This window comes from Homalodisca vitripennis, chromosome 2 (genome assembly GCF_021130785.1).
Source record: "Homalodisca vitripennis isolate AUS2020 chromosome 2, UT_GWSS_2.1, whole genome shotgun sequence".
Lineage (NCBI taxonomy): Eukaryota > Metazoa > Arthropoda > Insecta > Hemiptera > Cicadellidae > Homalodisca > Homalodisca vitripennis.
In genome coordinates this window covers 82,859,958-82,877,500 of record NC_060208.1, presented here as the reverse complement: position 1 = coordinate 82,877,500, position 17,543 = coordinate 82,859,958, and the positions used below count along the sequence as shown (strand labels likewise).

The 17,543-nt window shown below is 31.5% G+C and overlaps 1 protein-coding gene across 1 annotated transcript in view; it reads right to left on the bottom strand.

The window, feature by feature from the left end:
• Positions 1-17,543, bottom strand: part of LOC124354283 (dipeptidase 1-like) — a 132,723-nt gene that overhangs the window by 13,985 nt on the left and 101,195 nt on the right. Inside the window, exons 5-7 of the mRNA XM_046804621.1 lie at positions 13,255-13,411; positions 10,281-10,413; positions 4,940-5,090 (exon numbers count right to left, since the gene is read on the bottom strand). Coding sequence (XP_046660577.1) covers positions 4,940-5,090; positions 10,281-10,413; positions 13,255-13,411 — 441 coding nt within the window. The remainder of the gene's footprint in view (positions 1-4,939; positions 5,091-10,280; positions 10,414-13,254; positions 13,412-17,543) is intronic.

Genomic DNA, 17,543 nt, shown 5'->3' with positions numbered 1-17,543 from the left:
AAAAGTGGGGAGGTGCTCCGTCATGCTGGAAGTACAAATTTTGTCTGAGATGTAAAGGAACATTCTCTAACAGCTGCGGCAACTCTTCTTGAAGGAAAATGGCAAATAGAACTCAGCATTTAGGCGTCCAGGTAATATGATAAAGGTCCAATCAGCCGATTGTGCAAAAGGCCACACCAGACATTGACGCTAAATCGGTGTTGAAAGTTCTGTTCCACTATCTCATGTGGATTTTCTTCTTGCCCATGAGTGTTTCATTGTGCAAGTTATTGACACCATCCCGAGTGAATTGTGCCTCTCATCCGTAAACAAAATACGCTTGTAGAGTTGATTATTTATTAATTCAAAAAGTTGCAAAAACTCCAAGCGAAGCGGACCATCCCCTAGCTGTAGATGTTGAACCTTTTTGTTTATGAAACGGATAAAATTTGTTTCGATTAAGTGACCTCCACACCGTTGACTGCGAAACTCCTATCCGCCTAGAAATATGTCGTTGTACTTACACCTGGACTGCGATGTCCAATTTAATAACAATATCATCATCAAGTTGGACAGCTCGTTCATAATTGGTTCTAGAACTTGGTAGTGATCCTGTTTCCCGAAGAGTACGAAAAGTTCCTGAAATTGTTTTGGCATCTGGAATCCTCCTATTAGGGTAACGTAGTTCATATTCTTCTACAGCAGCTCTAGCATTACCATTACAGTAACCCAAAATAAAAAACCATATCAGCGTATTCCTCTGATTTAAATAAGTAAGGCGCTTTTTTTCGCTGAATAAACAATCGAATTATAACTCACAGAAAAATTGCATTTAATAACACGATTCACGGAACCCGATCTCCTGCTGTAGCTTGCAAAACACCACTAATACACAGTTCTAACGTAACAGTACAGAATACCATTGTTGATCAGCTGTTATTCGTGCGTTACCAACTTAGAAATAAATAAAACAAAAAACTGCATTTCGATGATTAGTGAACAATAATGGGAAAATGTTTGCTTCATTTATTTTCAAACATTTGATGTAAATTGTTATTAAAAAAAATACAACGTAATAAAACGTGATATTTTTATTTACAAACAAATTTATTTAACAGTTAATCTTGTTTTCTCAATTTATCTCATCATTAAGGAACAAACATTTTGTTTTTTGTTTTATTTTAACTAAATACCGTACGGTATTTCTTTACAGCTAATAATGTATTATACTGAATAAAATCGATTTTTTGGTACTTATTTCTGTTTTATTTTAGACTTTGATTATATCAATTTTCTCAGAATTAAATTCTCTACAATTAATGTTTGTTGATTTTATGTATTTATTACCAATTTAACAAAGTTATTGTACATCAAACTTAAAAAAAAAACATTGTTTCGTGCCTCAATTTTTTTGCATTTAACCCTGAATCCCTCAAAAACTACTACAGGTACAGTTCTGAATCCTATTTTATTAGCTTTATCAGGTAAAAAATACATAAGAATCCACGATATTTCTTACTTAATTAACCTTTCCAAAAGTTCAGTATGGGCTTTATTTTACTCTTTACCCAGGAATTCAGGCGAAATCTTTCGCTAGCTGTAACTCGCTAACGAAGCGTTTTCGGACCCTATGTTTATATAACATTTTTTTCATTATTTTTACTAGTACAATGTGCTGTAGAAGTGGGGGGAGAACTTCATGAATCACCCTGAAGAGCGCTTACTTTTTCCGATTCAATTATTTTGTATTTGGCCGTATCTGTCACATATGCGTTTAAATAAGCAAACTAACATATGATCGGAAGACCAAATACCTGTCAAACGACTTTTATTTACATTAAATTGTATAAATGGCAATAGCCTTATTTAATTTCAATAAATATTGAATCACAAAAAGTACTTGCTCCGCCGGGAGTCGAACCGGCAAGTGAGAGATCCGGGTTCGACTCCCGGTGGAGCAAGTACTTTTTGTGATTCTGATTCAATATTTATTGAAATTAAATAAGGCTATTGCCATTTATACAATTTAATGAATATATATATATATATATATATATATATATATGTATATTATGTATATACCGTCATTATGAATGGTAATCTTCAATTACGTTCAGCCAAATCTCATAGTTACACACGCACCATCAGAGAGAATTTAGTGTTTTATATATATATATATATATATATATATATATATAATATATATATATATATATATATATATATATATATATATATATATAGACACGCACCATCAGAGAGAATTTAGTGTTTTTATATATAATATAGACGCAACACTAAATTCTCTCTGATGGTGCGTGTCTAACTATGAGATTTGGCTGAACGTCATTGAAGATTACCATTCATAATCTGTAGGCTAAAAACAATTTTTTATCCAGTGAGGTGGGGGGTAGATATTTTTCTTTTTGATTTGATGTGTCTGTCTATATGTCTGCAGGATACCATGATATTTTAGACTTGAAATTTTGCATGCAGCCTCATCGATGCCTAACGTAATGTGTAACGTACTCTTTCTTAAAGAAGGATAATTGGAAGGGAAAAGAAAATTCATTGCTGTGATATTAGACTGGACATTAATTTAGTCTTTGCAGTGTTAATATTTCCATCCTCGTTACCTATCGCGACTATTAAAGCAGCCTAGTTTGCGATCGGTTTTTGTTAGGGTGATTTTTTTCAATTTCTGTTTACGCCTCTGAAAGTATCTTTCTTGATAGCATGTAATCAGGGGGAAATGTCTGTTTTTAAGTACAACAAGAATTACAGAAAATGTTACGATGCTGTACAAAAATTCAATAAAAGGAGTGATATGTCTTTTAACTTCTTTAAAATGTAAATTCATTTCATTTTATATGTAATATTTTATTAATATCCTTAAGACCACTAAATGGGCAATTTATTTTAATTACTTAATCTGTGAATAATAAATAGCAAGGAACTTGGTATTATACATTAATAGATCGTCTTCTTTTTGTCCTACGTGTATATGCCAATGTGCAAGTTTTCAAAAGTTCAATTCAATCTTAACGCAATATTTTTTTAACAAACCACACCCAAACTTATGGCACTTGCACATTTCAATCTAACACCTCGATTCTCGCTTAAATTGTGGTGCGGTGTGGTTCCCAAAGGTATTTTTAAATACGTACTTTATGTTCCCCACTATAAATGGACGTGAGTTTTAAAAATATAGTAGTCTATTTCTCCTCGTACTTTAGACTGGGACACTGCAATCACGTCCTATAAAGCACTCTTATAGAACCTTTATAGCCTACCTTGTACCTAATCAACATTTTGCATGATATTACGAAATGACCCTTAAACCACTCCCCTCGGAAGTCAAACTCATAATGAAGCAGAAACAATATTCATTTGATCTATCTTCAATAGTTATAATATAAAACAGTTTTCACAGTAACTTTTACTTTATCAATAAGCCTTGTGTTAGCATGTGAAATAGTTAAGGAGAAAAAAATTCTGGATGATGCACTGAGTTAAAAATAGTTTTTTAATTTTGTATCATAGCACTGAAAACACCCTCATGCTATGACTCAACTTTGAATTCCTCATAAAATTCCAGTTTAAAATATGGTGCCTAACGTAGTTATTTTACAAAGAATAAAACATAATTTTAGCGGATAATACATTATTTGCTGCAACAATTTGTTTCACCTGGTTTAGGTATGTATGAAAATCACAGTTTAAGCATTAAGATTAAGAATACGATTTCAAGTTTCACTGGCTCTTACTACCGTGTGTCGAAAATTCATCGAAACATTAGTAAATCTAAAATCTGATATGATTATCAAACTATTGTGTCGTATCGTAAAATTATATTAAATTACCAATATTTATATCGTGTTAATACCATGACGACTTTCTGGAGTGTTCTATTATATTCAAAAATGATTAATCAATTTGATTCACACTCCTCTCCTCGATTTTCATTAACAAAGAATACATTCATTATGAACCAACTAAAAATATGTATTATGCTGATGTATAGCTACAAGTAGCATTATCACTAATACACTATCACTCTAAGGGTTGAAAAATTTTAATTTATCACTACCTGAGATCTCGAGAATGAAATAATATATAGACTTTAAATATTACATGAACCTTAATGTCTATGTAAGAAGTAACATTCAGCTCGGTGATGTGCATGTCATTCCGGGAATTTGACTGGGTGTTAGCCAAATACATACATTGGTCAGAGCAATTATTTAAAGTAATCTGAGACAGGTTCGTTAATAAACGATAGGTTTATTATTTCAATATGGTAAATTAATAAATCAAACTTAAATGTCTAAATAAACATACACATTGGCCTAAAAAGTATATTTTATAAAACGGTTTCCTCCAATCAGGCTGTCTTAAATGTTTACAGTGTAAGAGAATTGTACCATTGTTCGTATTATGGGAAATGTTTATTTACATTAACAACCAGATATCCACTCTACGTGGGAATTTTTCACTATTATTATTATGTATTTCATTTTGATGAACAAAAGCATTAGGTCTAATAATGTATCAATTTAAACCATGAGTTTAAAGTTTTAAAACAGCCACAAACTGCAAAATAAAGAAATGTTAAATATTATTTACGTGTTAGTTGGATAAATATTTATGCAGAATTTCTAACCTATAACGTTCTAAGGACAATTCGACAGTTGTTACAAGAAGCGAATTTGTCAATGGTACGTTCTTTATTTTTATCAATTTATGATCATGATTTTTTAATAACTTCTGCATTTAAATTACTTGAAGTTAATAATTCCTTAAACGTAACTACAATTTTTGAAAGGTGGCTCTTGGACGGAACCTGAGAGGTATGTACCTTGAAGCCATGAAAGAAACAATATAACAGATCGCAGAATAGATTTTAAGTATTTCCAAGTACATCAAAAGTTATGTGACACCAAAGTGAATGTATATTTACCAAGGCGTGTGACACGTGTGGGTTAGCGTAAGGTATCGGGCTCCGAGAGAGTAGTACATCCTCAGCACCGCCAGAGAGCTCGCCAGGGAGTGTCCACCTTCTACTCCCACCAGGCTGCCGATCTTTCCGGACCGGTGGGCCTCCTTGATACCTGCAACATTTACGTCTCACATATAACATCCTAGGCCCTTTACTACTAATCTAAACAAACAAACACAGCAGACATAAACCGCTCTAAAACATCAACTAAGATCACAGAGTAATAAATGTATTTTATTCATTTGTGAATGTTTTAAAATTGTTTTATAAAGTATGTTACCTCCATAAGAAACTAAAGGAAATTAACCTAAAAACGTCAATTTTTTTATATATTGAAATAGGAAAGGATTGTTTTAAGATAAATAGACTAATATCGGAATCGTGAATTGGAATCCATCCCGTTCTACAGGCTTCAAAAATTATTAAAACTAAAAGTTAAGCATACTTAGAATATCAAAATGTAATATAGTTTGTTTTATATGTTTTACCTCATGTCTTAAGATTTTTTACAGATGAAAAATCAATGGGTTCAAATTTTCAAAATTCAGTTATGTTGTAAAATATAACGATATAAACGTCAAAAATGTCGATATCCTTTAAAACCATCCATTGCAAAAAGTGAAAATTAAAAAAGCGCATTGTGGACATATTTCATTATCGAAAGGACACTCTAACTATTACAGCCAAGTGGGATTGCTTTGGCCAGAGAAGGTCAGTAATCCTACAAAGACTAAGGTCACCTAGACATAGTAAAGCTGGAGCATAAAAGAGAAAAGGATGTTACGGTGAGGGCTGAGATGCAACACGAGTTTATCGCTTGAAAGTGACAACCGTTGAAAGGAAATTACATAAAACAATTTACCATAAATCTTTTAAATATAAGCAATAAAAAATAAACAAATGTACTTTTTTTGAGGGAACAACATCACCTGAGAATAATAGATGCCAAAATGAGCAACTCATCCCCAAAGTGGGCGGGGGACAACTACTAATACCTTTAATGGGATATCCCATAAAGTGTTATCTCCAATCAGATATCTTGATGAGACACAATCAACGACACAAAAGAAACCAATTTATGACAACTCAGGCCTAAATGGCCACCGTTTGATGAAGGTACAATTCTAATTTTCACTGGACATCATTGAATGGATTCAACTAAAGAGACGTTTCATTGTCACTGTTATTTGTCTTGTATCAAGAACTTGAAAATAAAATACGATGTGGTCATTGTTGAAGTAAATTTACCAGTACCCAAAAATATATCTCTGTAAAAATATGTTTGATAGCAGTTTATCAAATTTATTAATAAAGTAATAGAGACACATTTTGAAAGACATATGAATGTATATGTAATTGCAAAATAGTATGCTTTGGTACATAGGCCTGACACTGAGGTTGAGTGGTAGGGTGCATAACAGCCTAACTCCGCCTCTTTAATAAAGGCATTTTTCATTTCATCATTCACTAAATAGGTTTTATTTCATATTAAAATATTGCATGAATCGATCCTGATCATTTTACAAATAATAGAAATTATTTATAGTTTAAACCACCAAATGCTAAAATATGAAATTAAAATATTTGAACAGTATGAGATGGTTTCATTGGTAATACTGCTGCAAAAATATATTAAACTAAAACACTATAAACTGTAATTGCATTCAAATATTATATAACATAATAATGTAATATATTCATAGTCAATTATTCATAGTACTTAATTTAATGCAATATGTACTTCGTAAAAGGAATAAATATAAATTTATTTCACGTATATTTAAACCATAGAAAGATATATAAGTTCCTTTGAGCCTTCAAGAGAATGAACTTTTGATCCAAAATTCTGAGTTAAAGAACTGCAAACTGTATTTAATTTATTTAGAATATTCATAGAGAGGAGTTATGAAACAATTAAGTATTTTTATATTAAATAATATCCGATATAAAGTAATAATTCCAGAGAAGGAATCACTTTACATTGGTTATTAAACGTCTGGAATTTAATAAAAGTGTAAAAGAGTCAATACTACTGCGAGCTTCCATTCCAAAACGCTGCTTCTTTTCAGAGGGAATAATGTAATTTTCACAAGCGTTTCTTTAAAAAGCTTCTGAGTGTATTTGAAATGCGACGAAAAGTACCAAGGTTGGAGTAAGTGAAATGGCTATCGCATTCCATAATAAGTTTCATGAATATGTGACTGCTAATTGCATTGTGCAGTTATGTCAAGTTTTATTCGAAATATTCACCTTATTTATATTCTTATAGTTTTTATAATGATCTTGTTCATTTTAAAATTCAGTCATAAATGACTTTAAAAGTTGAAAGTGATTTTACTTCAAAATATCTAACAAAAACTATCAAAATTGTTTTAAACTGCAGAAGCCACCTTATTACATTCATGCCACTGTGGACCATCCCATCTTTACTAGTAGCCTTTGGGACCCATACACGGGCTATGTAGTATTCAATACATCCCGTCATAATTCATCCCGAAACTAATTCATAAAATCACATACCTTCTACATATAAAGTTTATATTACTCTTTAAAATTACGAATCGATTCTACAGAATAATTCGTACAGATTTTTTATATTACCACTTGGAAAAATCAATATAAGCATATTGGATTTAGCCATATAAGCAATAGTGTATTATTAGCAATGTATAAAAAAAATGTTTTCTGTGGCCTTTATTCTAATAAATAACATGCAAAATTTCTCATCTGGACGCAGAAAGTGCAATTAGAAGGGCAGTTTAGACGGGAAACAATATGTGCCACAAGAGGGGTAGAAGTGATAAATATTCCATCAAAGGTGCGTGAACCACTTAAGAAACGTGATAAAAAGAGCATTAGAATAGAAAATATTCCTTTTATGCAAGCAATAATTGCAAACTTTAAATCACTCGTTGAAACAAATTATTAGATAACATACAGGTACACTACATTTTTCTTAGAATGCTCGAATATAGTAGGTTGTACTTGGTATTGGGCTGGTTTCTTATCGTTTAATAATTTATTGTAATTCAATGGAAATCTATTTGGCCAGTATAATATTAAAAAAACCTTATAAATATATAATGATGTTCGTGGTGAATGAGGTAAATACTCACTCTAATAATATTTTTATTTTTAATTACAATCATCCGTCCCACTGGTCTCATAAACTGCTGAAGAAACCAATAACAAAAATAAACTGGCTAAATTAGCGTCATGTCATTTCGTAAGAACTGTTATTACCTGAAATGCTAACTTAAAAGGGTAGTAATCTTTAGTTGTAAGGTTCTTCCCTCTGGTATTTAAATTTTGTAAATAACGAAATACGAGAAGTAGTGGAAAATTCCTTTGCACACAGAATTCGGATACATTTAAAATTGACGTCAGCTTCAAGACTCCCTATTTCCCTTTGCAAAGTTACAATTAAACTTGTGAAACCGCATTAACAAATTAGAGAAATGCCCTTACAATTTATTGGTAAAGTTCTGTTATCCCATAGGTTAGGAAACCATTAACTTTATGGTCTTAAACCTTAGAATGTAACTGATATTGATGAATTGTTTTTCCAAATACGAAATCTCTTAACCCAACCAGGAAAAACAGATGAAAATGTATGTGAAAACCAGATTACGCTCCGTCCAAACATTTCGTAATTAACATAATCTCCTATATCCGGCAACGAGGGGGTTGGGGAGGTGATGGTGTATTGTTTAAACATAGCCGTGAGCTTGTTTAACATCGATGTTACTGCAGTTACAATGGCTCCGTTGTGTCACAGTGGCATTGTTCGCAGTGACGATGGCACTGTAATCTATTAATTATTGCTTAGACGCAAGAACAAATCAATTGTTGAATGGCCAAGATTAGATCTTTCTACAGTCATTTTATTTGTAAGATTGGGGTGATAAATAAAGAAATACGTATATGACGTAATTAATGCTAGTTTTCAAAACATTTTCGGTACATATTTTGTATGAGAATCAATTATTTTATAATAAAACAAAGCTTTCGTAAACATTATCTAAACAGGAATTTAAATTAAAATTACACATGTTCCTAGACATACTGTCACCCGTTGCTAGTATAAAAAATATAATTGGTAAGTTGTCAGTGATTCGTTATTGAGTGTACAACTATTGAGTCTGTACAATTCTTTAGTTCAGTTTATAATAATTCGATTTCTGTATTACTCTACGCGCTACAAAAGTTAAGGATTAAATGTTAATTAAACTGGCATTCAATTTATTTTTTGTAATTCTTATTGCCAACCACATATTTTTGATTTGGAAAGATTTGTTTATTCTATGGTAAATTGTAGTTGGATATAACTAATACCTAATTATATTCCAACGATTCCGTCAAAATAAATAATAATAATAACTATAATTACTTTTAATATTTTTGTGTAGTTTTAAAATGTGTTAATAATTCCTTATAACACTGAAAAATGGCAAATTTCCATACAATTTCAGTCGCGTTCACATGACGATAAAACTTTAAAATACTAATAACACTTTCGAATATTTGGACATTGGTAATGAGCTAAGTTTATAAAGACTAAGTACCACTAAGGTTTTTGGTTAGAATTACCTTTTTTATTTTTAAGAAATTTTAAGTTTGAGCTCTTTAAGACAACATTACTAATGATAATAATAAAAAACCCTTTTTGATATTTCCCGGGGGGTTATAGGAATACGAAGCATCATATTGGGAAATCCTTTAACGATGGCCAAACAAAAATACGATAAGGGAATACTTTTTCCAATTTATACTTAAAAACAGATTGGATCAAATGAATTGTGTATTTTATTTATAAATATTTCATTTACTGAAGAAATAAATTATTTAAAAAAAATTTTTATTTCTCAAATTCTATTAACTTATAAAGTAATAAAATCTGTATTCATAACAGTTACACCTTATACCAATGAATGATCTGTTTATACAGTAAATATTATATTATATTAAGTTTACATATTTAGCCTGATTATAAAGTGTCGAAATCTACTACTTTATTAGCCTAGCATCCCTCGTGGATTGATTTTTTTACGTTTTTAAAAATGATGTCTTAAAAGGCTTTGAGTAAAAAAATAAAAATAGTCTCCAAGCGAAAGTCAATTCTACTATTTTTTAAGGTGGATATACGCTTTGAGTTAATAGAAATTACTAATGTCCTTACAGTATTAATGTACTACGTTTTTAAGAAGCTGCCCGATGAATATTTGATATTTAGGGGCACTTGAAATATTTCTACATCAACTCTTATGCTACTTAAAGGTTCTAGACAGGATGAGATACTGACCAGCGACGGAGGAGACAAACTGGAGGTCACGGCTGTAGAGATCCGTGAGTCGCCGAATGACATCGATCTGTTCCATAGTGATCTGGACCGCGTCACCATACTGCGAACCGCACGGGACGTACGCCGACCAAAACTGGAACATTAGAATTCATCTTTACACTGAATTCCTAACACAACATTAATTAGAATTCTAATCAAAACTACGTGTCTATATTTAACATTCGGTACTAGAATAAATGTTCATAAGTCTTATGTCGTGTCTTAAATAAATGATCACATGTTTAACACATGTATTGGTAATTTGGTAACTAAAGTAAATTTGGGCTTATTCAAATTTTTGCGTTAGAAACTTTGTGGTATGAAAAAATTTATTTTATAAATATGTGTTGATGATGTTTCAAAGTTCTGTACAAAATATTTGTTTTGAGCCTTTGTTCTAAAGTTTTAAAATATTAATGATTCTTTTTCAATATTATTCTACAAATTTACTTTATAATATATAGAAATGTATCCGATTAATGGTGAAGTGCATATCCATGCTTAAAATCATAACTTATATAGTTTCATCCTCAAAAACAATTCAGAATAAACGTATAAACGTACATGATATGGACAGATTATTTCTAACATATTTTAATGAAAGTTACTATATTTAAAGATGTATTTCGTGTCGTATTGCCACCACTTTAAAATAGTACTGTATCATTGAATTTACAATGGATAAAGGCTAAGTATTCTATTTTAAAACTGATAAATGTTATAATGACTGTGAAAAAAATACTACTCTTATTTTTTCAACTAAAACTAAACAATACATTATACTCTATGATGGTTGTGTCGAGGGTGTCGAGCCTTATCTCTCTTAACGTCAGAAGTGTGTCAAGATGGTCAAGGAGTACTCGAGTTGAAATCTGTAACTTACGGAGTGCCACAGGGCTTTGTGCTTGACCACCTTTTCTAGATGTATATAACGTACCCTACTCTTATACATAAATAAATTTCATACTTGTACATTTATGAAAACAATTACAGCACTTAATGGAATGGGAATCTCCTTGTAAAGTGTAATTAAAACAATATTACTACAGAGAAACAAAATCGATTGTCTGTACTGATACTGTAACCGATATCCCCCATAACTTAGTAACGAAGTAACGACCAAGAGTTAGCTTAGATGAACTATGGTCTATATGACTATACTCAAAGGTTTTATTCCAAGTTATGTCGTACACTGGCGTATGAAGTTTGAATTGACTGAACAGTTTTCCGTAATATAAGTGCAACAAAAGATGTTGATCCTTGTACTCTTGTAAAGCAGTTTACTGAAGTTTTTTTTTGTATATTATATCAACAACCATTCTCATTTTGTCTCATGTTGCTGTTGGTACATGGAATTTTAAAGGTTTACAATCAAATTAGTTTTGTATGTATTGATAGGAACCCATCCCTTTTTAACAAAAAATAACGAAGTTATGATTTCATCTAATCATCTCATCTAACACCGTCATTTATCCTCGAAGTACAAGTGATATTCATGATTAGCATGCAGTCAAAGTTGATATGAGCAGTACTAAGTAATTGAAGTAAAATTTGTTTCAAACCATGTTTTAAATTAAATCTGTTTCACCGAACTTGAAAGAACGACTATGTTATCTAAGTCAATTCTAGATCTCTACTTTCCATAGATATATCCAAGCGATAACTTAGAGGCTCGGTCAATAGCCTTGTACTCATTGATAGTAAACTACAGACCAAGCGACAAGGTAGGAATAATCCACACCACACATCGGGTGACCGGCTTAGCTGTAGTTACATGTTAGTATATACTACAACAACATATATGCTTTGACATAAATATGAAAAGGATTTAAATTTTTGAGCTGTCCTGCGGACAGGCAAATGTTCGTAAAAGAAAGAAATGTTTAAATGCTCAGCAAATAAAAAAGAAATTTTGCTAGTCCACTGAGTGAGAATCTTCAATCATGCTAATCCAAAGTGGAGATGCACCATCGTAGAATTATTTCTTGCCCATATATAAGTTTTTGCAAAATTTGAAGTCCATCGGTAAATCTTTCCCGAGAAATCTTACGGACACTTCGCCTATTTATGATCCTATACCACATATTTCAATGTAATACTTCTGTTCTTATTTTGTTTACTAATTTAATTTCTTCAGTTATTTTCTCATTTTCATCACGTTTAAATATTTTTTACGCTTAGCAAAGCCCATGGAGGTATGTGCGCAATCCTAAAACTCTATTTTGTTCACATAAAAATGAAACTTAACGCAAAATCTATAGTCAATTCTTTAGTTGATTCTAGATGTATCATGTGAACAGATTGAATTGAAATCTGACATTGCAATAATATGAAAAACACGGATTAGAATTACTTTGATGACTTTATATCCAAACACATTTTTGAGACTCTCTTTACATTTTAAAACGTATCAGCGTATTTAATGGAACATTTAAACACCCGTTGTACTATGCTATTGGAGGGTTTGTAAATTTTCATCTTAATTAATTCATAACTTTGCACATAATGGATGAACCAAAATTTAAATATTTTACATATGTATAGTTGAACGTTAAATATATTGGTATTGCTGTAGATGGAGCTTATATTGGTCATATATTTTTGTGATGTGTCTGAAGAAGATATCCTTGATATCGAAGGCCTCACAAAACAATAAAAAGTATTAAATATTGGTTTTATGTGTTTCATGTAATTTCATATTGGTATTATCAGAAATTTATTTCCTCTACATTTTATCAAATTGCCTTATCTTAAATTGCTATATCACGAATGCTTATTTCTCTTATTAGATTACGATCAAATATGCTATTTCAAATAAGGTTTTTTGTTGATATACTTAAGATTAAGTGATTATTCTAAAACTTTTCGAATTAAAATCCGTTCATAAATATGCATTGGAATATTTTAAGAACAGAAATGACGATGAATAACGCACCTGGGCGCCCACCAGTCCAGCCCGCAGTCGTGGCAGGTCTGTGTGACTCCAGTTGGACCTGGACCATGGTTCCACCTCTGTCAGATCCGTCGAGAAGTTGAATAGTACCAACTGGTTGTGAACGAAGCTGCGGATATTCCACGGCAAGTCGTTATGTCTGAGTAACAAGATATGAGAAAAAGGTAATTGTCATCTTTAAGGCCCTTTTATAAATGTGTATAGTACTATAAATTTGTATTGCTATAAATATAGAATATTTGTATTTGTTTCATAATTTACGTTCTTTTCCAAATCGATAGTACTATAATTTATTTACTGCTAAAAATAGTATCAATCCCATTAGCTCCAGATGTCATTTCGCTAGTGGCGGTGTTAAGTGTTACATCCATAAAACTTTAACAACAAAGTTAAGATTTTATTACAGTTAAGGTCATAATAAAGTAATGCATATAGAAAATATTGATAGAAAATATCACCTTCTACCAAAAACTTCGGCCTACAAGTTCATGACAAATTTCAGCATTAAATCTACTCAGAAAGCTTACACAATTTAAAAACTACCGCCCTTTAAAACTACCGGTATCAATTTACCTTGACCTCTGAAGATTTTTACTCCGTAGAACCTTTAATCTCTGTAAGTTCCTGTGCTTTGAAAGTTTTCATTTCCCTAGAATATTTGTCGTAAAGAATGTTATGACCTCTAGAAATTTCTTGCCTGAAAGATCTAACGGAATTTGAAAGTTTTCGCTATTTTGGAGCTTTAGATTACTGGGAGCTTCCAATCTCCGGATTTTGATAAATTTCAGCCTAAATAAATTCTTGGTTCATGAGACCTACCAACCTCTAGGTATAAATGTCCAACGAAAAATTATGAACTCTGGAAACTCTAGACGTTACACCTTTTAACTCCGAGCTCTAAAACTCTTTCAAATGACCTTGTAGGGTGGAAAAATGTATTTCAATATTATTGTTGTGATATGGAAGGTCGAACAGAGTGATACAGTTAATAAAGTTTAACTATAATAAGTCGTAAGATACCGTTTGTACCCGAATCTTCATTTATATTCGTTCCCGTAAATGTGCTCTTTATTTGAATATGACTATATGTCCAAGTCATTCCATGGTTACAGGAATTAATAGTTTAAGCGAATTTTCTACTTTTTCTAGCCATGAAACAAACGTCCTCCTCCTTTTAAATTTCACGGGTGGAGTCTGTACAAAAGCATGTCTGCTATTAGCAGAATATGTTCACTAATACAATATTTGCAAAAGATGCACTGTTTACGTGCTCAGACTTACGTTTATCAGTGTCTATGTGTCAGCCTTTGTTGTCAAAGTGGTTGGAGAAGAACAATTCATTTGCCAATAAAACGAGAAGGGTCATAATTCAGTTATGTTGTTGAAGAGCTCTTAACTTAACCTTGGCCCGTCTGCAGCCGTATCCTAGCAACCGCCCCAATCCGTCCTTGAGTCCCTTTCATGGCTAACTGGATCGACCACTTGAAATGTATTGATAACTTTAGCAAGGAATTATATGATTCTCCTTTGACTGCTAGAGATCCAACAAAATTTACAATGATAGTATTAAATACTTAACGTGTTCATTTCAATAATAAATTTATAAAAAGGTAACCAAAATATATTTTGTACATTAATCAAAAACGACTTTATAAGTTTTAAATATGTTAGGACTAACAGATTGGCATTGCATTATGAGGTTTGCAGCACAAGATATTTTTACCAAATATATTCTTTGCGTTATTTTCTTGCCCCGTTTTCGATATTATAAAACGTATGCTTACTTTTGATTAAGTATTTTCACAAGAATTTTGTTGAAAAGTTATTTTTTAGCGTTTTTATTTTCTTGATCCGTTTTCTATAGTAAAACATTTATTATTACTTTTGTTTCAGTATTTTCACAAGATTTTGTTGAAAAGCTTCTTTTTAGCTTCGTCAAAAACTATTACTTTCAAATCACCATCACTGTTTCAAATAGGACTTGATCATTACTTGCTTTTACCTACTACATATTTTAACCTACTGTGTCCTCGCTGGCTGCCCTTGATTAGATAACAAAGCCTTAATATTTGGAGTACATAAAGCTTGTAAGTAAAATTGATAAAGTTGATTTTCTAACTATTCTTCCTGATGCCACGTTACGAATAAAGTTATGATAAAATGCCTTATTAAAATACATCCCTTAATTTTCTTTATTATTTTATATTTATTATTGTATTACCGCCGTGTACTGTTATTGACCAAAGAGCAGGAGATTAAATAACGTGGAATTGCGAAGGAACAGGAACAAGAAAACCAATCCTCCAGGAGTATCAGAATTGCTTTGTGTTGACTTTAAGCGAACCGGAAATGGAATTGTCTACTGACCTGACTGCTTTGAAAGAGTTATTCCTGTTTTCCATTTTCCTTTGGACTCTACAAAGTTAATATTTGGAGTTCAACCATTACTTAGGGTAAATACACAATGGGAACTTGTGTAGCACAATATTTGTGTTTGGATTATTAAACGGACAATAAATAATAGAAGGAATGTTGTTATCTATTGTCTGAATAGATCACTCATCGTTTTTACGGATAATATTGCACATTACTTGATTACTTTAGTTGGCACTTTGTTTATAAAGTAGTAATATAAGTTTAAGAAAAGTAAAACAGGTTTTTGTCGGTTAAGTGTCAATTCATAATGTGGTTTATACGTGTCATGCACAGGTTTATAACCAATGGAGGATACTTCAACCTCATTATTAAAACATGGGAATCTACCACGATTGAATTAGATCTTAATTTTATTTATAATTCCTTACTGATTATGATTGATGATAGAAAGGCTTTGGTTCATTCAGATAAAATAAATTATGTTTATTATAACTATAAGTAGGTTAAGGGACTGTATGTAGTTCTTCACATATTATTTTTATAATTTGTTGTAGGATGAAAATATTTATATTCTAGAGTAAGTACTTAAAATTCTATTATCGCTATTTTATCTTCAAATACGGACCGAGGAGTACCAGAGGGTCTTGGTATCCTTTCTCTAGCGCCCCGAGTGCAATATTGAACTCAGCCGTTTCTTCTGTTTTCCGCATATGCGATGTGTCCTATGCAAATTCTTCCTGAAGTAGCCGTGGTCGATAGATAATCTATGCTCTTTACTTGTTCCTGGCTTTGAAAAATAGTATCTAGATAGTACTGCGATATAGGTGGAGTTGAAAAGGTGTTTTAGAGAGAGATCCTACAGGGGTATGTCCTAATTTGTAATATTCTGCATAAGCAAATAGTTACTGATATTTTTATTTTTTAATAAAATAATAAAAATTTTATTTTGGCATGAGTAAGTTAAGACTGTAACTATTTAACAATCAATAAAGCAAATAATCCTCAATATTTAATCAAAAAATTTTAAATGTGTATTTATGATACTCCTATTCAATTTTTTTAGAAAGCATACTTTCAAATACCATTCACAATTTCAGATACTGTACCGCTTATTTGGAAATATATTTAAATTTTGTTTTAATATTTTATTTATAACACATACCGTTCTCTAATGAGTTTAGTAGTTCAAAAGTGGGGTGGGAGGGTTTTTAGGTATTGGGTACAAAGACATATTTCGGAGTATTTTTGGTATAGAAAAAAACTTTGCCCGGATAAATATAAGATTTTCCAATTACTAAGTAGTGAAAATCCACCAATAGTTGAGCACTTCGGTGGAAACGAAAGTGGGAATGTAGGCCTAGAGCAATATCGAAATAGTCCGAATCATGCCATGTGAGAAATGAATGGAAATATCTTATGGAGTACTACAGTATAACCTCACTGACTAGGTAGGAATTTGAGACCGCTAACTGTTGACAGATTTGATGTATGAAAAGGGTACTAAATAAAATACTAGACAATTCATTGAAAATAATATATAATGACGATAATAATTATTAGCATGTGGCCTATAAAGCAAAGAACACATGAAGTCAGTAACACAACGAAAAGTATCTCAGCAAGTTTCTCATGATAAAAGTATAGTACATTTCATTACTTCAAGTGACCTTTTGGTGGGCGAGATTAAATTTACACGCAAGGCTAAGCCGATCTTGGAAAATACTACAGAGCTCCACAATAGAACTTTTAAGACGAGTATTTCACAAATACTTTTCATCACGATGCAATAAATCACACAAACTGTTTATAAATAGCACCGGTTTTCATAGTCTAATAACTATTTTTCCATAATGAAACGTAAAAGTATTTTCTAATTCGTTTTGGGGTTAAAATCT